The following is a 19,460-nucleotide window of genomic DNA, read 5'->3' on the forward strand; positions in this document are numbered from 1 at the left end:
CTATTATAAAAGTTTACGAAATGGACTTAAAGTGGAAGCTCGCTTGGAGAAATGAAATTCAGATGGTATACCATATGGTTGTTTCATCTCTATTCTCTGGAGAACAGGCTTATTCATTTTGGAGAGTATATCTCTCATATTAAAATAATATCAGATTTCCCCTAGCTTTGATGAAATAGTGGCCAGCTGAAGATTTCATGGGTTATAACATGCTTTTAAATGATGCAAAAGTAAGCATACATCTTTTTTTTACTCACTCATTACATTATGTAATCTCCATGCCTGTTATATATTAAGTATGTATGTTATACAACTGCCTAATATATATAAATTATTAGCATTAGCTTGTTTTCTGATTTGTAAATAGGATCATTCCAACTCTTTAAAATTATATAAAATCTATCTTCATTATTATTCTTTCTTTTCTTTCTCTAAGCCATGCATGTCAAACTGCCAGCCCGTAGGCCAGATGTGTCACACCAAAACCGCACCCACCCCATTGCCGGCAATGGGGAAAAAGTCACGATACATCATGCGATGTCATGTGACATTGCGAGTTTGACATGCCTGCTCTAAGCTATCACAGTCAAAAATTATTCTCATTGACCCACATGGAAAAATCAATATAAAGAAAACTCTATACAACATATTATTACAATGATGGTTGGATAACACTGTAAAAGACTAGTGAAGAAATGCTATTAAAAGAGCATGTTTCCTCAGCATACAGAAATGATGACACACATTTTTCAGGAATGTCAACTCTTAGCTAAAAACTTTCGCATTTCTTCAGACTTTTTCAAATATTTATATTGTTTTAGCTTATCAGGCTGATTCTACTAGCTAATGGCCTATTTATTTTTATTCAAGTTTGAAAATGAATCATTGAAAAATCACTGAGTTATTTCAATATTTCAAATTTCCCACCTGATCCTGATTACATATTGTGCTACTGGTTTCAATGGAGAATAGGGGAAAAGAAATTGCACGCACCAACATTCAGCAAGATGAAGGTTGGGTGGTATTTTTCTTCCTTTTGCAGAGATTTTAAAAAATACCACTGCTGCTTTCAGCTTTTGTTTTCTTCTCATATTCCTATTCTTTGAGCAATTAGGATCTTTCTTTGGCATGGTAACAAAGCACATGTCTGTTTTGTGACATATAGTTTTATATGGACCTAATGGGAATTGTAGAAACTAGTAATGCTTTTCTATGAGATTGACAGGGAGAGGAAGAAAATGTCTATCTTTAAATGTGCTATTGAGTATCAATATTTCCATTTGACTGCCAATAGTCCTTGACTCACAACCAGAACTGACCCCAGAATTTTAGTCATAAGTCACTGTAGTAATTAAGCAGATCACCATGTGACTTAACTCAATATTATGACCATTTTATGATGGTCATAAAGTGAGATACTGCAGTCATTAAGTGAATCATGGGTCATTAAGTGATTCTAGCATATTCAATGGGAATTTTTTACTATTTTCTGCTACAGTGCTGCAGTGACCTTCAAGGAAAGATGATAAGTAGCTTTTTTCAAACTATTGTAACTTTGAACAGTTGTGAAGAGACCTGTCATTAAGCAAGAACTGTTGTATCTCTCCTTTAATCTAAGTACACACTTACTCAATGAATTAAAATACTCAGAATGGAGGAGGAGTTTGTGGAAAAGATATAACCCAATATTTATTTATTTATTATATTTGTTTGCCGGCCTTCTCCCCACATATGTTTGCTGGTTAATAAGAAGTCCATAAGAATGCTTGTTTATCATAACATAAACATTTTAATATTTGTCTTGTTCTCCTAAATATTTTACAAATCACAAGCTTGTAGATGAAGACAAGTCCCCATCACAATATACAATAGTATGCATGGAAGTCTATATTTTCTTCATATGTCAACTTAGTTCTTGTTTAGGACAGTTAATTAAAAAATATTTATAATCTCAAGACCAGAAATAGGTCTTTGAAGCAGTAAATGTTATCCTTCAGTTGGGGAGCATCTATGATAATTCATTTTTGTGAGAAGTGATTTGTATCTAAAGAAGGAATAGACAGAAGCCTTGTGGTTCAAGAACCATATTCAGACAACACTTTTAGCAGACTTTGGGAGAAAGATGACTGCTAAAATGGTTACAGCCAAAATCATTTATGTGACTCTTTTGAAAAACAAAGAAAATGAAATCAAAGTGTAGTTAATGTGGAATGCCATAAATTAAGTAAGTTTTAAATAATCATTAATAACTAGTGGCAGCTGAATCAAATAAAAATGGATGGATGGATAGATGGATGGATGGATGGATAGATGGATGGCTTTGGGAAGGATATAATCCATGAATGTTTGTACTACAATAACTAATGTTTTAGGAACCCCAAGATTCTTTGCTATTTGGGGATAGAAGACTAAGAGACTATTTTTTCTGGAAGTTTTAATACATTTTTATGTTTATAACAAAATAATAGTGTAGGAAGGACCATTTGGGGCATGAAGTTCAAATTCTAAGTTAGTGTGGGGATACCCAGGTGATGTTTTTTTGAAAGAAGAAGAGAGGGAGGATTTGATCAACTCTAGATAGCTGCTGAAAAGCAACTAAATGTTCATTTCATTTTCTTTGTTTTTCACAAATGGAAGTGAGAAAATACTTTGTAGATATAAGTATTGCAAAACCTTGTCATCGTCTTTCCCTTTCCTTTTTATTTTTTTAGTTTCAGCAGCAATGAGGATAAAGAAGGTGGAAAGGGGAAAAGCATCAAAAGCTTAAATGAGATTGTGCAATTAATAGTGTGTTTAGATTACATTTTTGACAGACAAGGCACATTGTGACCAACCTTCTAAACCTGGTTCTATGTATTAAGAAGATGAATTTTAAATTTTATCCTGGAAAACAATATTCTCCATGATGTGACTGTATACTACAACGTTAGAAAGTTTTATTCGGCTTCTTTAGCCTTCTCAATCCTTCCATGGCTGCCTCATCATAAAGGAGTAGAGTGTATTCACAGGAAAAATGAACAAAGACTACCAGGAATATAGATCAAGAGCATGTATTCCCAGCTGAAAGCTCTAATAAAAGTCAAGGATCACAGTGAAAAAAAATGGAATTAAGATTAAACATAAAGGAGTTCAAACTAAGCAAAACAGGAGAGCAATTAGCCTTAGAATTTATAATTAAGACAATGAAGTTTCTGCCTTTAAAATTGATTATCAACAGTTAAGATGTACACCCTTAATTGGAACCTGGTAGGACAGCTACAAAGGAAAAAACAAAGGAAAAGATAATCAGATGCAATGATGTATCCAGTCCTACAAATATCAGTGGAAATAATATTATTCCATACTACATGTTATGGAAGCAGTGGTTGGATCTGAAGAAGCAGGATACGAATATTATTGACACTTTTGAATATAGAAGACTATAGATAGCCAAGAAGAAAAATAAATATTTCATAGAGCAAATCAATCCATGGTTCTCACTAAAGGCACAAATGACAGGCTAAGATTATTATATTTTGAATATATTGTGGGAAGACCCAACTTGATGAAACATTATTACAGTACCACCAACATGTGGATTTACAAATAATTAATTTGCACCTATCTCTGTGCTGTAGGACTTACTAGATAGACTGGGGAGTTTCGTAGGAAAGTAGGGTGAATCACTCAATCAGATTTCAGGAAAGCAGGGGAGACCTGCAGGATATGTCTAGTGATCTAGAACAGCTGCTATCTGAGGGTAAAGGAAAACTCTTGCACTTTGTTCCCATAAAACTGTTCGATTATTTTCTTTGTGCATGAGAGGTAAAACTGAGTTTAAAAAAGGAGGTTGTTTAAAAGAATACAGACATGACTTTGGAGGAAATATGCAAAAATTGTTACAAAATTTGAGCTCAGGTCATTACCAAAAGATTATCTCAAAATAGCAAATTACACAACATAACAAAGAAAATTAAAATTCCCTTATCTTGACTTTCTCTGGTATAGTAGGGAGGGAAGAATAATTGTCGGACGTGTGTGTGTGTGTATACACATACACACCCACATATGTATATGTATATATAAAATATGAGTGCTTGGCAACCAGCATGTATTTACGATGGTTGCAATATACCAAGGTCAAGTGATTGTCATTTGCGAATCTCCGGTCCGCTTCTGACAAAGTCAATGCAGGAAGCTGGATTTACTTGACGGGCATGTAATTCATTTAAAAATGATGCCAAAAAGATTGTAAAATCAGGTGTTCCTCATTTAACAACTGCCTTGCTTAGCAGTGGAAATTCTGGTCCCAATTGTGGTTGTAAGTCAAGGATTACTCTTATAGGTTATTAATATATAACTGATTATATCCTACAGTTAAGCAGAATTCTGGTATTTCTTATAGTACCTGATTCCTTACCTGGCCTACTTTGAAGTTCTAATATTTATGTCCTAATCCAACAGAAATCTTTTTACATTCTTATGTGCTAAAGTATTCATCTAATTGGGATGGAGTTGTATGATTTCTGATTCTAAAACTTGATTAAATTCTTTGTTAAAACTTTATTCCTTTAATAAACAAATGTTCACAACTACGGGAATTTAAAATGTTTAGATAAGGATGCTTAATGAAAGATTGATTTTAAGCTATAATATGAAGATGCTTTTGCAATCTTGTAACTAAGTTAAGGCTAAACTCCAATGCATACAAAATAAACAAAATAGGAAAAAATGATGGAGATGAACTCCATTCCATAAATCAGCCTGATCTATACAATAAATAAGCTAAGTGAGAGTCAGCAATGTGGCAAATTTACAAAAGGAACCCTCATGGGTACTTAATACATAAAAGAAATAACTGTATTTTACACATGGAACAAGCCTTTTATAATACCTACATTATTTTTCTCTGGGAAAAAATATATGAAGCAAATTGTAATTTCAATGTAACAAGACATCTTCTAAATTAAACCAGTAATTCAAACAAGACACTTTAGATAACTTCATATACATGTATGTACATCAGAGTTAGAATGCTAGGTGATTAGGGAGCTTGCCTATATACAGCTGCCTGTCCCTGCGCCCAGCTTCTCAAGCGTGTCATCGGCCCATTAGTTATGTTTGACCAGCAGCAAACTAGATGACCTTAATTCATACTTCGGTGACATCCTTCATTTATAATTAAGCCAATACTTTCACATGTATTTACCAACTCCAGTTTAATTTCCCTGAATTAAGCAATATTCACTTTTAACTAATAATTTATTATATTACATGAAGTCATGTAATTAGATTTAGTGCTGAATTTTTCTTCATGTTTGCAACAAACCCTTTTTAATAAAATTAGCATAGAGCTTAAGTGGTGGAAGAGTTGTGGTCCACTAATGGAATAATTTAGCTTGTGTTATGTATTATGTATTTCCATGGTCTCACCTTGCTGCATCAGCGGCACCAACAGCCCCGCATAGCCGGCCCACTTCTTCTGCAGCTGAAGGAAATATCTCTGCAGCTGAGAATGGAGCTCCTGCATTTTGCCATCAGAGGCCTTCTGGAAAGACCTCTGCAGCTGAGAAGCAAGCTACAGATTCGTAGCTCGGTTCTTGGCTGCAGAGGCCTTTCCGGAAGGCCTCTGATGGCAAAATGCTGGCCGGAGCTCCATTCTCAGCTGCAGAGGCACTTCCTTCGGCTGCAGAAGAAATGGGCTGGCAAGGCAAGGCAAAGCAAGCTGCAATGGTAAGAGAGTGTGGGGCGCATGGGGCAAGTCCTGCCCCCAGCCCCTAGCTTGACTTTTAGATGTGCAAGTCACCCCAAAACTAGGGCTTATTTTGGGGGTAGGGCTTATATTAGGCCCACCCCCAAAAATCAAGCTAGGGCTTGCTTTCAGGGAAACATGGTATTCATGGTACAAAATAAAAACACACAAGAATGAAATAATACAACCACACAAAATAAAATAAGATGTTAATATGAAAGCAAAAATGGCTCTCTAAAATTACTCAGTCTTCAAAAGTTTCCCAAAAACTAACAAGGAGTAAAGTAACCAGATCTCCACTGGGAGAATATTCCACAGCATTCTCTGGATTTTTCCTTCCAAGCCTTTCTCAATGCTGCAAATACTGTATATTCTTGCTTTGACAATATGCAAAACTGTCTGGCATTTATTGGGTTAATACTTAGCTTAGACTGGGCGGGGGAAAAAGCCTGGGAAAGAAAGAGGAAGCAAACTTTTGACCTTCTCACTAATTGGATAATGTGACCTGTGACTGCATGAGAAGGGAGGGGTTTAGCAAGGAAAGCTTGATGCCAGCGAAAGGAAGTTCAGATTCTGGTATCAACCAGTCCATCATGGCGACCGGCAAAACTGTAGCTCTGCAATAAAGATTTTAGGAAACATGCCTGAAAGTTCTTTGAAGCGCTTCATTAGTCGGAACATGTGACATCATGCCAGAATCCAACACTCTTTTCAAACGATCTCCATCCCGAACTGCATCAGCTGCCTCTATGCCTGAGAGGAGCTGGCAAAGTTTCGGGGGAGATCTCATTATGGAGAAAGAAAGATTGCCTGAGACCAGCCCCGTAGCTGCAACAGTTTCCCCGGGGGAGAAAGTGACAGCCAGCAAGCCGGGGGAGAGAGAAATTTGGCAGATTTCCCAGCTGAGAGCGAAAACTTCAAAAGTAGAATGGACAGATAACACAGTTATGGGTGAGTCGTTGGAAAGATTTCAAAACTTAGAAATGAAAACCAGAAAACAGTTCCTACAAAGTGAAGCCTACAGCCCTCCTATTGCAAATGTTTCTGCCATGGGCTCCAGCTCTGAGAGAGAGAATCCCAGTCTGAATCTTCTGCAGCAAAGGGGAAATTGGGTTTCCTAGCAAGTGGCTGATCCATGTCCTCTGAACTTACCACAGTAATAGAGGCCTTGCAATGTCTTGGGGTGGTACAGAAGCCAGGAAATCAGCAGCTGGGGGGAGAACAGCCACAGCAAGGAGGTTGGTCACAGCCCCCAAACGTGCAACCCCTGGGCTTAAATCTGCAGCCAGGTTGGGGCCTACAGCAACTGGGGTGGCCACAAGAGCAGTGGGGAGCCTAGCAGGAAGCCTGTCAGACCCTGCCTTTGCCGGCCAGAGACCCCAACCCTGAAGAGAGGGTGAGTTCCAGTCTGAGGCATCTGCAGCAATGGGTAGATGGGTTTCCCCAGCAGATGAATGATCAGCAGCAGCAGAGGGCCCAGCAGCCGTGGAACCAGCCCCAGTGGGGGCCACAGCAGCCTGTGTTTGCACCACCTTTCAAAGCAACGTTCGATGGGGACCCAGTGAAGCTGATTTTTTTCCTCAACCAAGTGCGTTCTCATTTAAATCGCTGGGCCTATCTCTATCCGGAACCAGGGGCCATGGTTGACGTCATTGCGGCCAACCTGGAGGGAGAAGCATCTGAATGGCTGAACAATCTATATAGCGAGCAAGCCCCCGAATTGGAAGATCCCCATCTCTTTCTCTTAGGACTGAGAGAATGATTTGAAGACCCATCCATCGGCCTCAAAGCAGCAGGACAAATTCACAAAATAAAACAAGCAGGGAGGCCTGCCCTGGAGTATGTGCGAGAGTTCCGCAAGATGGCAGGTCAAATAGAGGGGTGGCCTGAGCAGTCCCTCATCCATTTCTTCATCGAGGGATTAGATGATCACCTCTCTCAGGCTTGCATCTATCGAGAAGTACCTGATCGGCTGCAGGAGTGGTACCAGACGGCCGTGAAGTTAGATGTTAAGCTCTCTCGCTATAAAAAGCCTCCCCCACAGGAACCCGAACAGCAACCAGAGCTACCTGGACAGCAATCACCCCCACAAAAGCCTTCAACTACTGCAAGGGCTGAAAGACCCAGGCCACCTGCACGCCCTTCCTTCGAGTGTTTCCGGTGTGGACAAGGAGGACACCGAGCGGCCACCTGTCCAGTCCCCTACCCTCAACTGCAGAGCAAGCCAGGACCGGCAATGCAAAAGAAACCTGCTCAGCGGCTAACAAGAGAAAAATCCAATCGATTCACGCAAGAACCAGTTGCCCAGGTTACACCTCACACACAGGAGGATGCCAAGACTCCAGGTGGACCTGCCCCTGCTCTTCCCTTCTTTGATAGCGACGATGAAGGAGAAAATGACCCAATGGTGAATCGACAAATCCCGCCTTTTTCACTGGCCGCCAAACTTATAATCCCTAAGTCTGGGGCACGAATAGACTTAAACGTACTAATTGATTTGGGATGTACCCGCTGCATTATTAGTCTGGCGTTTGCCATGGAAATGGGCATAAGGGCAAAACAGCTTTCCAAACCGATGAGATTTGAGCAAGCCGATGGCTCCCTGATGGGAGGGACTCTTATTACACAATTAACTGAGCCCTTACGCCTAGAAATAGGTGCACACTGGGAGTTTATTCGTTTCCTGGTGGCTCCAAAAATGACCAAGGCAGTGATCCTAGGACTAGCCTGGTTGGACAAATGGAAGCCGTTTATCTGGTGGGAGAAAGGAATGAGAATTGTGAGACTACCTATAGGGCCTGATCCCCCCATTGATTCAACAGATGTTACTGGGCATCTTAGGCCACCCAATGAGCGAGCGCACATGGCCGCCTCACTGACTCCAGGTGAACCAGTCATCCCCAAAGAATACTTGGACTTGGCGGAGGTGTTCAGTGAAAAAGAATGTGATGCCCTACCCCCTCACAGACCCAATGACTGCTCCATCGAACTGGTGCCCGGAGCCAAACTCCCACGTCCGAGGATGTATGCTATGTCCCCCCTCGAAATGGAGGAGATGCAGCGATATGTGAACAAGAACCTAGCGAGGGGGTTTATTGAACGGGCCAAATCTTCCGTGGGAGCCCCTGTGTTGTTCAAAGAGAAAAAAGATGGGTCTCTTCGTCTCTGCGTAGACTACAAGGGACTCAATGCTGTAAGTGTGGAAAATAAATACCCCCTCCCCCTCCTAAAGGATTTATTGACCCACCTGGCTAAGGGGAGTGTCTTCACTAAGTTAGACCTAAGAGAGGCATACTACCGGGTGAGAATAAAAGAGGGAGACGAGTGGAAAACTGCCTTCAACTGTCCAATGGGGAGCTATCAGTTCAAAGTCATGCCATTTGGACTACAGGGGGCCCCAGCTGTATTTATGCAGTTGATCAATGAGGTTCTACATGATCACTTGCACAAAGGGGTTTTGGTGTATCTTGATGATATCCTGATATACAGCACAAACATGGCTGATCATATAAAGCTAGTGAGAGAAGTGTTAAAGAAGCTATTGAATGCCAAGCTTTATGTCAAATTGTCAAAATGTGAATTTCACCAAACCCAATTAGACTATCTTGGCTACCGAATTTCCAATGAGGGTGTTGAGATGGATCCGGCCAAGGTGAAAACTATAATCGAATGGCAGCCCCCAAGGACTCGCAAACAGCTCCAGAGCTTTCTGGGTTTTGCCAACTTTTACCGTCAATTCATCCCTTCTTTTGCCGAGATTGCCCTTCCTCTTACAGAACTATTCAAAACAGGCAAAGGAGGAGGGAAGCCACGACCGGGCCAACCACTAGCATGGACAATGAGCTGTCAAACAGCTTTTGAGAATTTAAAGAGACTATTTGCCACTGAACCGGTTCTAAAGCACCCCTGCCCAGGGGAACCCTTTGTGATTCAAGCCGACGCCAGTGATGTGGCGGTTGGAGCAGTGTTACTTCAAAAGAACAAAAATGGGATCCTGAAACCCTGTGCCTACACCTCTAAGAAATTCACTGAGAGCGAGCGAAGATGGGCAATGTGGGAGAAAGAGGCCTTCGCAATTAGGTGGGCGCTATTGAACTGGCGACACTATCTAGAAGGGAGCAAGGTGCCATTTGAGGTATGGACAGATCACAAGAACCTAGAGGCACTGAAAACTCCTCACAAATTGTCACCAAAGCAGTACTACTTTAACCGCTTCAACTTCACTCTAAAGTACATACCAGGAGGAAAGAACTTTCTAGCTGATGTGCTATCCCGGTTACCCCAGTACAAAAGTGAACGAGAGCAGGTTAACAAGGCAATTATTCCCAATCCACAAACTGTCGCTCAACTTACACCTCGCAGGGTCCCCAATCCGGATGACCCTGGAGTGAAGAAAATAAAACGAGAGCTCCTCACTGACCAATGGTTCAAAGATAATCAAGCGTCCCTAACATGCAGGGATGGCTTGGCTTACAAAGGGGGGAAGTTATATTTGCCAGAAGTGCTCCGTCTTAATGCTCTCAACCACAGCCACGATGTAAAGCAGGCTGGACACTTTGGATATTTGAAAACCCTACACCTCACCCGCCGGCAATTCTGGTGGCCGGGGCTGAAAAAAGATGTGGAAAACTATGTAAAAAGTTGTACTGTATGTGCCACAATGAAAAGAATCCCAGGGAAAACTCCTGGGTTACTGCAACCCATGGCAGACCCTTCTCAACCCTGGGAAGAAATAGCTATGGACTTTATAGTGGACCTACCTGAAAGTAGGGGAAATACTGTCATCTGGACTGTGATAGATCTGTTCTCGAAACAGGCTCATTTCATCGCCTGCAAAGGACTCCCATCTGCCCAACGCCTGGCCAAATTGTTCCTGAAACATATCTACCGGCTGCATGGTGCCCCTAAGCGAATAATCTCAGACAGGGGGGTGCAATTCACAGCAAAGTTTTGGAGAAATTTCCTTTCGCTGATTGGATCATCTCAAGGGTTATCATCTGCTTTTCATCCAGCCACCAATGGGGCTGCTGAAGCCGCTAACAAAATGGTGGAGCAATATCTTAGGTGCTACGTTTCTTACCAACAGATGAACTGGACTGATCTCCTCCCTTTTGCGGAGGTGGCGTACAATAATTCCATGCACAGCAGCACCGGCTACACACATTTCAAAGTAGCCACAGGGAAAGAATTCAACCCAATTCCTGAATATCCTCAGTTGCCCTCCGCTTCACAGACACTTGATCAATGGGTGAGAGGGTGGGAAGAAGTTTGGAAAAACACAAAAACTGCATTAAAAAAGACTTTTAAAACCTATAAAAAGCAGGCTGATAAAAAGAGGGCTCCCCAAAGAACATTCCAAGTTGGGGAAAAGGTCTATCCGTCAACTAAATATCTACGCCTCAAATTGCCCAGCAAGAAATTGGGACCAAAATTCTTGGGGCCTTTCCCCATAGTAAAGGTCATCAACCCAGTCACAATACAACTAAAACTCCCTAAACTGTTAGGGAAAATTCACCCAGTCTTCCATTGTAGTTTGTTGAAGCCTTATCGGGGCTCCACTTTGAGACCTCCTCCAAAGAAGGCACCTGGACCCCTCGTAGTGTCAGGGCAGACCCACTATGAAGTGAAACGTATTCTTGACTCCAGAATCTTTAGAGGGAAATTACAGTACTTAGTACAATGGAAGGGATACCCATTGTCTGAAGCCACCTGGGTGAAATCTAGTGAAGTGAATGCCAACAGATTGATCGAAAGGTTTCATGTGAAACACCCCAGCAAACCGAAAGATAACACTTAACATATGCTTTTGTTTACTTTACAGGATCTGTCCTTCTTGTAAGGGGGGCTGGATGTCAATGCTGCAAATACTGTATATTCTTGCTTTGACAATATGCAAAACTGTCTGGCATTTATTGGGTTAATACTTAGCTTAGACTGGGCGGGGGAAAAAGCCCGGGAAAGAAAGAGGAAGCAAACTTTTGACCTTCTCACTAATTGGATAATGTGACCTGTGACTGCATGAGAAGGGAGGGGTTTAGCAAGGAAAGCTTGATGCCAGCGAAAGGAAGTTCACATTCTGGCATCAACCAGTCCATCATGGCGACCGGCAAAACTGTAGCTCTGCAATAAAGATTTTTGGAAACATGCCTGAAATTTCTTTGAAGTGCTTCATTAGTCGGAACATGTGACAGCCTTATTGTCTCACCTGTATGTCCCATCTTTTGTTTGGTCACTAAATCATTTCTCTCCTGTGTAATTATTTCCCTTCTTAGGACATAATCTGTAATACTCTACATTCTAAAATAATATATATATATATATATATATATATATATATATATATATATCCTGGAAAATTTGCATAAAAATACGACTCCTGGGCATGTCTATGGTACAAATAAAATACGAACACCAGGAGAGTATAAATATAAAAATATACTTTACTAAAAGCTGCCAAGCTTTCGTTTGGAAACTCCAAACATCATCAGGGCTAAGGAGCCAGTAAACAATGATGACTTAAATGGGTTTTGCCGGCATCTGCACCCGGCTCATGGACCGCGTCACCGGTCCCGGCCGGTTAATTAGTGTTCCAGATGTTTCTTTATTACTCTCCTTACGCTTCCTTCTATGGTTCTTCCAGATCATTCCTTCCACTATCTCATTACTGGTATTCATCTCCTCCACCACCCCTTTATCCTTATTTCCTTCCATAGCACTGACCCTCCTCCCCTTTTTGTTTTCATTCTCCACCCTGGGGGCATCTGTTTCTCCTCTATCAGTGTTACAAGCTTCCCTGGGCTCACCGACGCTCCCCCACACACACACTTTTCCCAATCCCTGCTCCACACCCTTTCTTCTCACTCTTCCACTGTCATGAGTAACTTTCATACGGGTGTTACATATTTGGGGGTCTATGCCCTCCTCCTCTGTCCTGGCAATCTTCGTGTCGACAGTTCTCCACCGTTCCATTTGTTTGCTGCGTGATCGGGTGCTTACCCCGTCTCTCAATTCATCCCTCCTCCCTATCGCACGCTCTTCCCCATTGCTGATAGGAGCGGTATTCAGGCGGACACCAGGTCTCCAGATCTCTGCATTCTGATTCCCCGCGTTCTCACTCCCCTCTTCTGTGCTTGTCTTTGGGGGGACTTCAAAGTATTCGCCCCGGGAGGGGGCTGTATTATTAGTGGGGGTATTCCTTGTCTGCAGGGAATCCAGGCAGAATTCTGTGTCTCTCCCTTTCACCGTATGCCTAGGCAATCGAGCCATGCTTTCGTTCTTCTTCTCCCCCCTACCCACAGTGTCAGGCTGCAGGCTCCTCATGCTGGATCTTCCACACTCTCCACAGTTGCTGTTAAGTTCTGGGGGTGGGGGGGGTCTATCATGATGATATTGGGGAAGGGGGAGGTCTTCCATCGGTGGATGATTATGTGTGTTTGACAGTGGTAGCCTCCTCAGACGTTCATTAGAGTGGTATTGGTGTTCCTTGTGGCACCCCACTTCGCTCTATCGTGTCATTTATAGGTACCCCTACATCGGGATTAGCGAAGTGGCTTAGCACTCGTCTGGGCCACCTTGTGGAAGGTAGCCCCACAACGGTCAATTCTGCAGAAGAATTCCTCAACAGAATTAAGACCCTTAGGGTGAAGGATGATGAGAGGATGGTATCATTCGACGTTACCTCCCTCTTCACCTCCATCCCCCAGGACTTAGCTATTTCAGCCCTGGGAGAGCACTTGAGGAATACAGAAGGGAGCCACCACCAGGACTCCCTTCAGACAGATGACCTCCTGCGATTAGTGGAAATATGTCTTACCACCTATTTCACTTTCCAGGGTACCATCTTCGAACAAGTTAAAGGGACACCTATGGGCTCCCCCATTTCTAGCACTATAGCGGTGGATGATTACGTGTGTTTGACAGTGGTAGCCTCCTCAGACGTTCATTAGAGCGGTATTGGTGTTGATCGGGCGAAACGGGGGTGTCCCTGGAGTGTAGAGGGTTGGCCAGTTCCATCTATCTGTTCAGGATGGAGGCCAGGTATCCCGTCACGTTTACAGCTGTGCAAGCATTGTTCAGGCCGCTTATAATAATTGGCATGGTGTTTAAAATCCCATTTCCTCAATGCTTGTTGCGCTGGATGTAAGTCAATGTGACGATTAACCGCATCTTTGTTGGAATACCACGCCTCTTTCAATAGCCGGCCTCCCTTAGTGGCATCCTCAGACATAACGCGAACATTCACAAAGTCAAACTGGTGGCCATGTTGTGCCATATGCATCCACAATTGAGAATGCTGCTCGCCCCTTCTTATAGCTAACTGATGTTCATGCAAGCGAGATCTTAAACGCTTAGCTGTTTCACCCACATAGTTGCCATCGCAGTTCTTGCAATTGATTTTATAGATTACTGCTGATCTATCCATGGCAGGGAGTGGGTCCTTGGGGCGAACGACTTTGGACCGTAATGTCTGATTGGGTCTGTGGGCCACTTCTATTCCATGGGGGGCCAGCAGTCTGGCTGTTGCTTCCGAGACGTTATTAATATATGGCAAAGAAACACGCATTCTTTGTAATGATGGTTCCTCTCTCTTTTGGTTGTTCCGGGACTGGGGTGTAAGACCGTACTGTCTGATAAACCTCAAAGGATACCCATTACGTTGACAAATCCAGAAAAGGTATTGCCTTTCTTTCTTCTTAAACTCCTCAGTGCTGCAGTGGGAGTCCACGCGCTTAAACAATGCTTTAATGCAGCTAGCTTTATGAGATACGGGGTGGTTGCTCCTATAGTGGAGTATTCTGTCCGTGTGGGTGGGTTTACGAAACACCCCTGTAAGTAACGTCCCATCCAACTGACGGTATATTGACACGTCCAGGAAGGCTAGGTGACCTTGTTTTTCTTCCTCCACTGTAAACTGGATGTCGGAGCAGATCGAGTTAAGTACTCTCATAAAGGTAGCTACATGTTGTTTTTTAACAACCGCAAACGTGTCATCCACGTACCAAACCCAAAATTTGGGTTGGTATAAGGCCATAGCCCTGTGTTCTAGCTGTTGGAGTACTATTTCCGCTATAGTGCTAGAAATGGGGGAGCCCATAGGTGTCCCTTTAACTTGTTCGAAGATGATACCCTGGAAAGTGAAATAGGTGGTAAGACATATTTCCACTAATCGCAGGAGGTCATCTGTCTGAAGGGAGTCCTGGTGGTGGCTCCCTTTTGTATTCCTCAAGTGCTCTCCCAGGGCTGAAATAGCTAAGTCCTGGGGGATGGAGGTGAAGAGGGAGGTAATGTCGAACGATACCATCCTCTCATCATCCTCCACCCTAAGGGCCTTAATTCTGTTGAGGAATTCTTCTGCAGAATTGACCGTTGTGGGGCTACCTTCCACAAGGTGGCCCAGACGAGTGCTAAGCCACTTCGCTAATCCCGATGTAGGGGTACCTATAAATGACACGATAGGGCGAAGTGGGGTGCCACAAGGAACACCAATACCGCTCTAATGAACGTCTGAGGAGGCTACCACTGTCAAACACACATAATCATCCACCGATGGAAGACCTCCCCCTTCCCCAATATCATCATGATAGACCCCCACCCCCAGAACTTAACAACAACTGTGGAGAGTGTGGAAGATCCAGCATGAGGAGCCTGCAGCCTGACGCTGTGGGTAGGGGGGAGAAGAAGAACGAAAGCATGGCTCGATTGCCTAGGCATACGGTGAAAGGGAGAGACACGGAATTCTGCCTGGATTCCCTGCAGACAAGGAATACCCCCACCAACAATACAGCCCCCTCCCGGGACGAACACTTTGAAGTCCCCCCAAAGACGAGCACAGAAGAGGGGAGTGAGAACGCGGGGAATCAGAATGCAGAGATCTGGAGACCTGGTGTCCGCCTGAATACCGTTCCTATCAGCAATGGGGAAGAGCGTGCGATAGGGAGGAGGGATGAATTGAGAGACGGGGTAAGCACCCGATCACGCAGCAAACAAATGGAATGGTGGAGAACTGTCGACACGAAGATTGCCAGGACGGAGGAGGAGGGCATAGACCCCCAAATATGTAACACCCGTATGAAAGTTACTCATGACAGTGGAAGAGTGAGAAGAAAGGGTGTGGAGCAGGGATTGGGAAAAGTGTGTGGGGGGGAGCGTCTGTGAGCCCAGGGAAGCTTGTAACACTGATAGAGGAGAAACAGATGCCCCCAGGGTGGAGAATGAAAACAAAAAGGGGAGGAGGGTCAGTGCTATGGAAGGAAATAAGGATAAAGGGGTGGTGGAGGAGATGAATACCAGTAATGAGATAGTGGAAGGAATGATCCGGAAGAACCATAGAAGGAAGCGTAAGGAGAGTAATAAAGAAACATCTGGAACACTAATTAACCGGCCGGGACCGGTGACGCGGTCCATGAGCCGGGTGCAGATGCCGGCAAAACCCATTTAAGTCATCATTGTTTACTGGCTCCTTAGCCCTGATGATGTTTGGAGTTTCCAAACGAAAGCTTGGCAGCTTTTAGTAAAGTATATTTTTATATTTATACTCTCCTGGTGTTCGTATTTTATTTGTACCATATATATATATATATATATATATATATATATATATATATATATATATATATATATATATGTTTTCTGAGGTTTCATATATATATATGAAACTTTGAGCTTCTCTCCAAGTTTTTTTACAATATTTTTATGTTCTTTCTCTTCCCTTTCTTTTTTTCTGAAGGCCTACGTGGTGCAATAGCATTTGCGCTAGCTATTCGGGACACAGAATCTCAACCTAAGCAAATGATGTTCACAACCACTTTACTAATTGTCTTCTTCACAGTCTGGGTGTTAGGAGGTGGCACTACATCAATGCTTACATGGCTCCAAATCAGGTAAGTATAACTAGTTTATAATTTCTTCTAATAAAAATTATTTGTTCATCCAATTATTTTTACCCCTTTTCCTTTAGCAATACTCCCTTTTTGTTGAGAGAGGGGTTGTCATATATGAAGGATAGATAGCCATGAATAATTAATAGGGATCTCAATGTTGGTGGGTGAAGTTCTGAAATATTTTTAAGCATCTTTCCTGTTCTTACTTCTTATTTAACTAATTTTTCTGGATTGTGTATCTGGAGATGTGTTTCATTTAAATCAGCCTACTTCAGTTTGGCACCCCAAAACTAGTATAGTCTCAAAATTTTAAGCTATTTTCATTCATTCTGGTAGTAATTGAGGTTCATTTGAAAAGTGAAAATTTGAGAAAGAGTTCTGTAAACTAATATATTTATAATCCTAATTTTAATCAGTATTGGTGCCTCCTGCCAACTATTTCAGAGTTGGATGACAAATACTGTTTTTATTGCGTATACTTTTTACATTGCTCATTTAATTTTCTTCTTGCTTCACCCATACAACTGGAAACTTTTGGTGACAAATTGCTATTATTAATTGGTTAATTTATTAAGTGTAGATTGAATACGTGTTATTGCACCAGGTTTTAATGGAAATTGTCTTTTTGAAGACAGTAGGGGTTTTTTTAGTAATACATATGACATTGTACAATTTATATTTGTTGTAAATTGTAATTTAGATGCATCATTCAGAATGACTTTTCTGATCATAAATTATTTCCTTTTATTGTTTAGTCAAAACAAATCTAGATTTTTAAAATGAAAGATTATCTAATTGAGTTACAGTAATATGTGTTTGTGTGTGTGTGTGTGTGTGTGTGTGTGTCCTTTAAACAAAGATAATTAATAGTGCTACTTACCAACATTGCAGTAGTATGATGCATAGTAAATTTTGGGAGTAGAAAAGCCTGACAGACTAGAGCTATTAAACATTAGATGCAAAAATCCAGATGTGGACTACATAGCAACAAAGAGTAATTTCCAGTGCTTCCATTGGTCATCATTTAGATTCCAAGATTTACTGTGATAACATTCAGAATACACTGTGTACATTTGGAGAATCTGTTCCATAGGTTTAGTATATTACTAAATATTATACTGAGTAGATCAGAGAATTTTTAAAACATGCTTTCTATGGGACTTCGATTCCATCCTACCTGCTTTTATGCCACTGAGGACTTTCATTTAAATCCATCTTGAAAATCTCAGCTTTAAATAGCCCTCTGCTAAATGAGTCTTAAATCAATCTGACAGTGGCAACACAGGTAATCCTGCAAGTGTTTAAATCTGGTTCAGACATAAGTGTCTAAAGCCCAGTGGCCATGTGTATCTAGCTGTCACAGACTGGCTCTACCTGGGCACCTGTCTAAAAGGGAAATAATACTTCCATTCAGAATAAGCTAGACTAAAGAAGGGAAATATATACCATTAACTAGCTTCTGCCTATCATGGTCAAAGAAGAGAACTTTTGTTCAGGTTTAGAGGATCGCATATTCTTTATCTGTAATTGGACCTAGATCACTGGAAAAAATAATAATAGCTATCTAAAACAGGACAAAAATTTCTAGTGTTGTTGTTGCCTCTCTTCCTTCATGGTATTTTTGCAACTGAGATTATAATATCTCTTTTCTGCCATACTAGTATTTCTATATTTCAACATAATTATCAATACTCAATCAACCTGTTAGAAAGTAATACAACATTCAGAACAGTGACAAATATTGCCCATTCATCAGAGTGTTCCAATATTAGACCACTGCAGTATTTCTAAAGGCCTTACTGACCATAAGGATATAGTAAAAAGTTGTTTTTTTTCCATTATCCCTTTGACAAACCTCCCTTTCAAAGAGTTCCTGATGTTAAGAGTTTTCAAGAATGGAGAAGTAGGCTTTAGTGACCAAGCAATAAGGAATTAGGAGTTAACATGAATTTTTGCCTTTAATAATAAACTTTAGAATGATTCCTGAGAAGCAGTTCCTGAAGCCATAGTGATATTCTATTAACTTTAGAAAAGTAGCATTGGCCACTATCATTAATGGCTTGTTGTGAGGGGTGGATGGTGGGACTATGGCCATCCTTGTTCTTCTGCAAGTCAATATACCATCAAACATAGTATCCGTTTTAATTGCCTGCAAGGGTTGAAAACATTGTGGTGATTCTGCTGCAATCTGACTTGATTGATCCAAATTGTGATTAAATGGAGAAACCAGGCCCACAGTCACTCAATTATTGCATGTACCATGGCTGAGTTCCTTCTTTAATCTTACTTAGTATTTGCATTAATTGAATAGATAATGTCATATGTCAGTATAGGGTTAGGTATTATCAATATGTAGATGATATTAGCTATCTATTCCTACCCAAACTGAACAGAACACGATAGAAATTGAGTGGGCTTTGTATTGCCCATTGAAACCTACAGTGTATTGCAACTTAAAAGCAGTTGTTGGTAATACAGCAGGATTGTTCATAGGGACACACACACACACACACATACACACACATACACACACACACAAATACACACATTCCATGCAGAGTTCTAAAACTGAAGCCCAAAGGAAGGGATCTCATAATCCAAGGGAAGAGGTAGAAAATGTTTGAGGTTTCAAGATGGACCATGCTTATAAGATGAGATGTGATGAGATGAGATGAGATGAGACAAGACGAGATAAGATGGACCATGCTTATAAGATAAGATGAGATGAGACAAAACGAGACAAGACGAGACGAGATAAGATAAGCTTTATTATTATTATTTTACTGTGGGCACAACGGCACACATCAAAAATGAAATTTAGTTGCCCGCTCTCAAAGTGAAACACATAC

The 19,460-nt window shown here is 41.6% G+C and overlaps 1 protein-coding gene across 1 annotated transcript in view; it reads left to right on the forward strand.

Annotated features, from left to right (window-relative positions):
* The window catches only part of SLC9A9 (solute carrier family 9 member A9), a 235,042-nt gene that overhangs the window by 119,793 nt on the left and 95,789 nt on the right, over positions 1-19,460 (forward strand). The window contains exon 12 of the mRNA XM_039357425.1: positions 16,458-16,611. Within this exon, the coding sequence (XP_039213359.1) occupies positions 16,458-16,611 (154 nt within the window). The remainder of the gene's footprint in view (positions 1-16,457; positions 16,612-19,460) is intronic.

This window comes from Crotalus tigris, unplaced genomic scaffold (genome assembly GCF_016545835.1).
Source record: "Crotalus tigris isolate CLP2741 ecotype Arizona unplaced genomic scaffold, ASM1654583v1 scf7180000018923.2277400, whole genome shotgun sequence".
Lineage (NCBI taxonomy): Eukaryota > Metazoa > Chordata > Lepidosauria > Squamata > Viperidae > Crotalus > Crotalus tigris.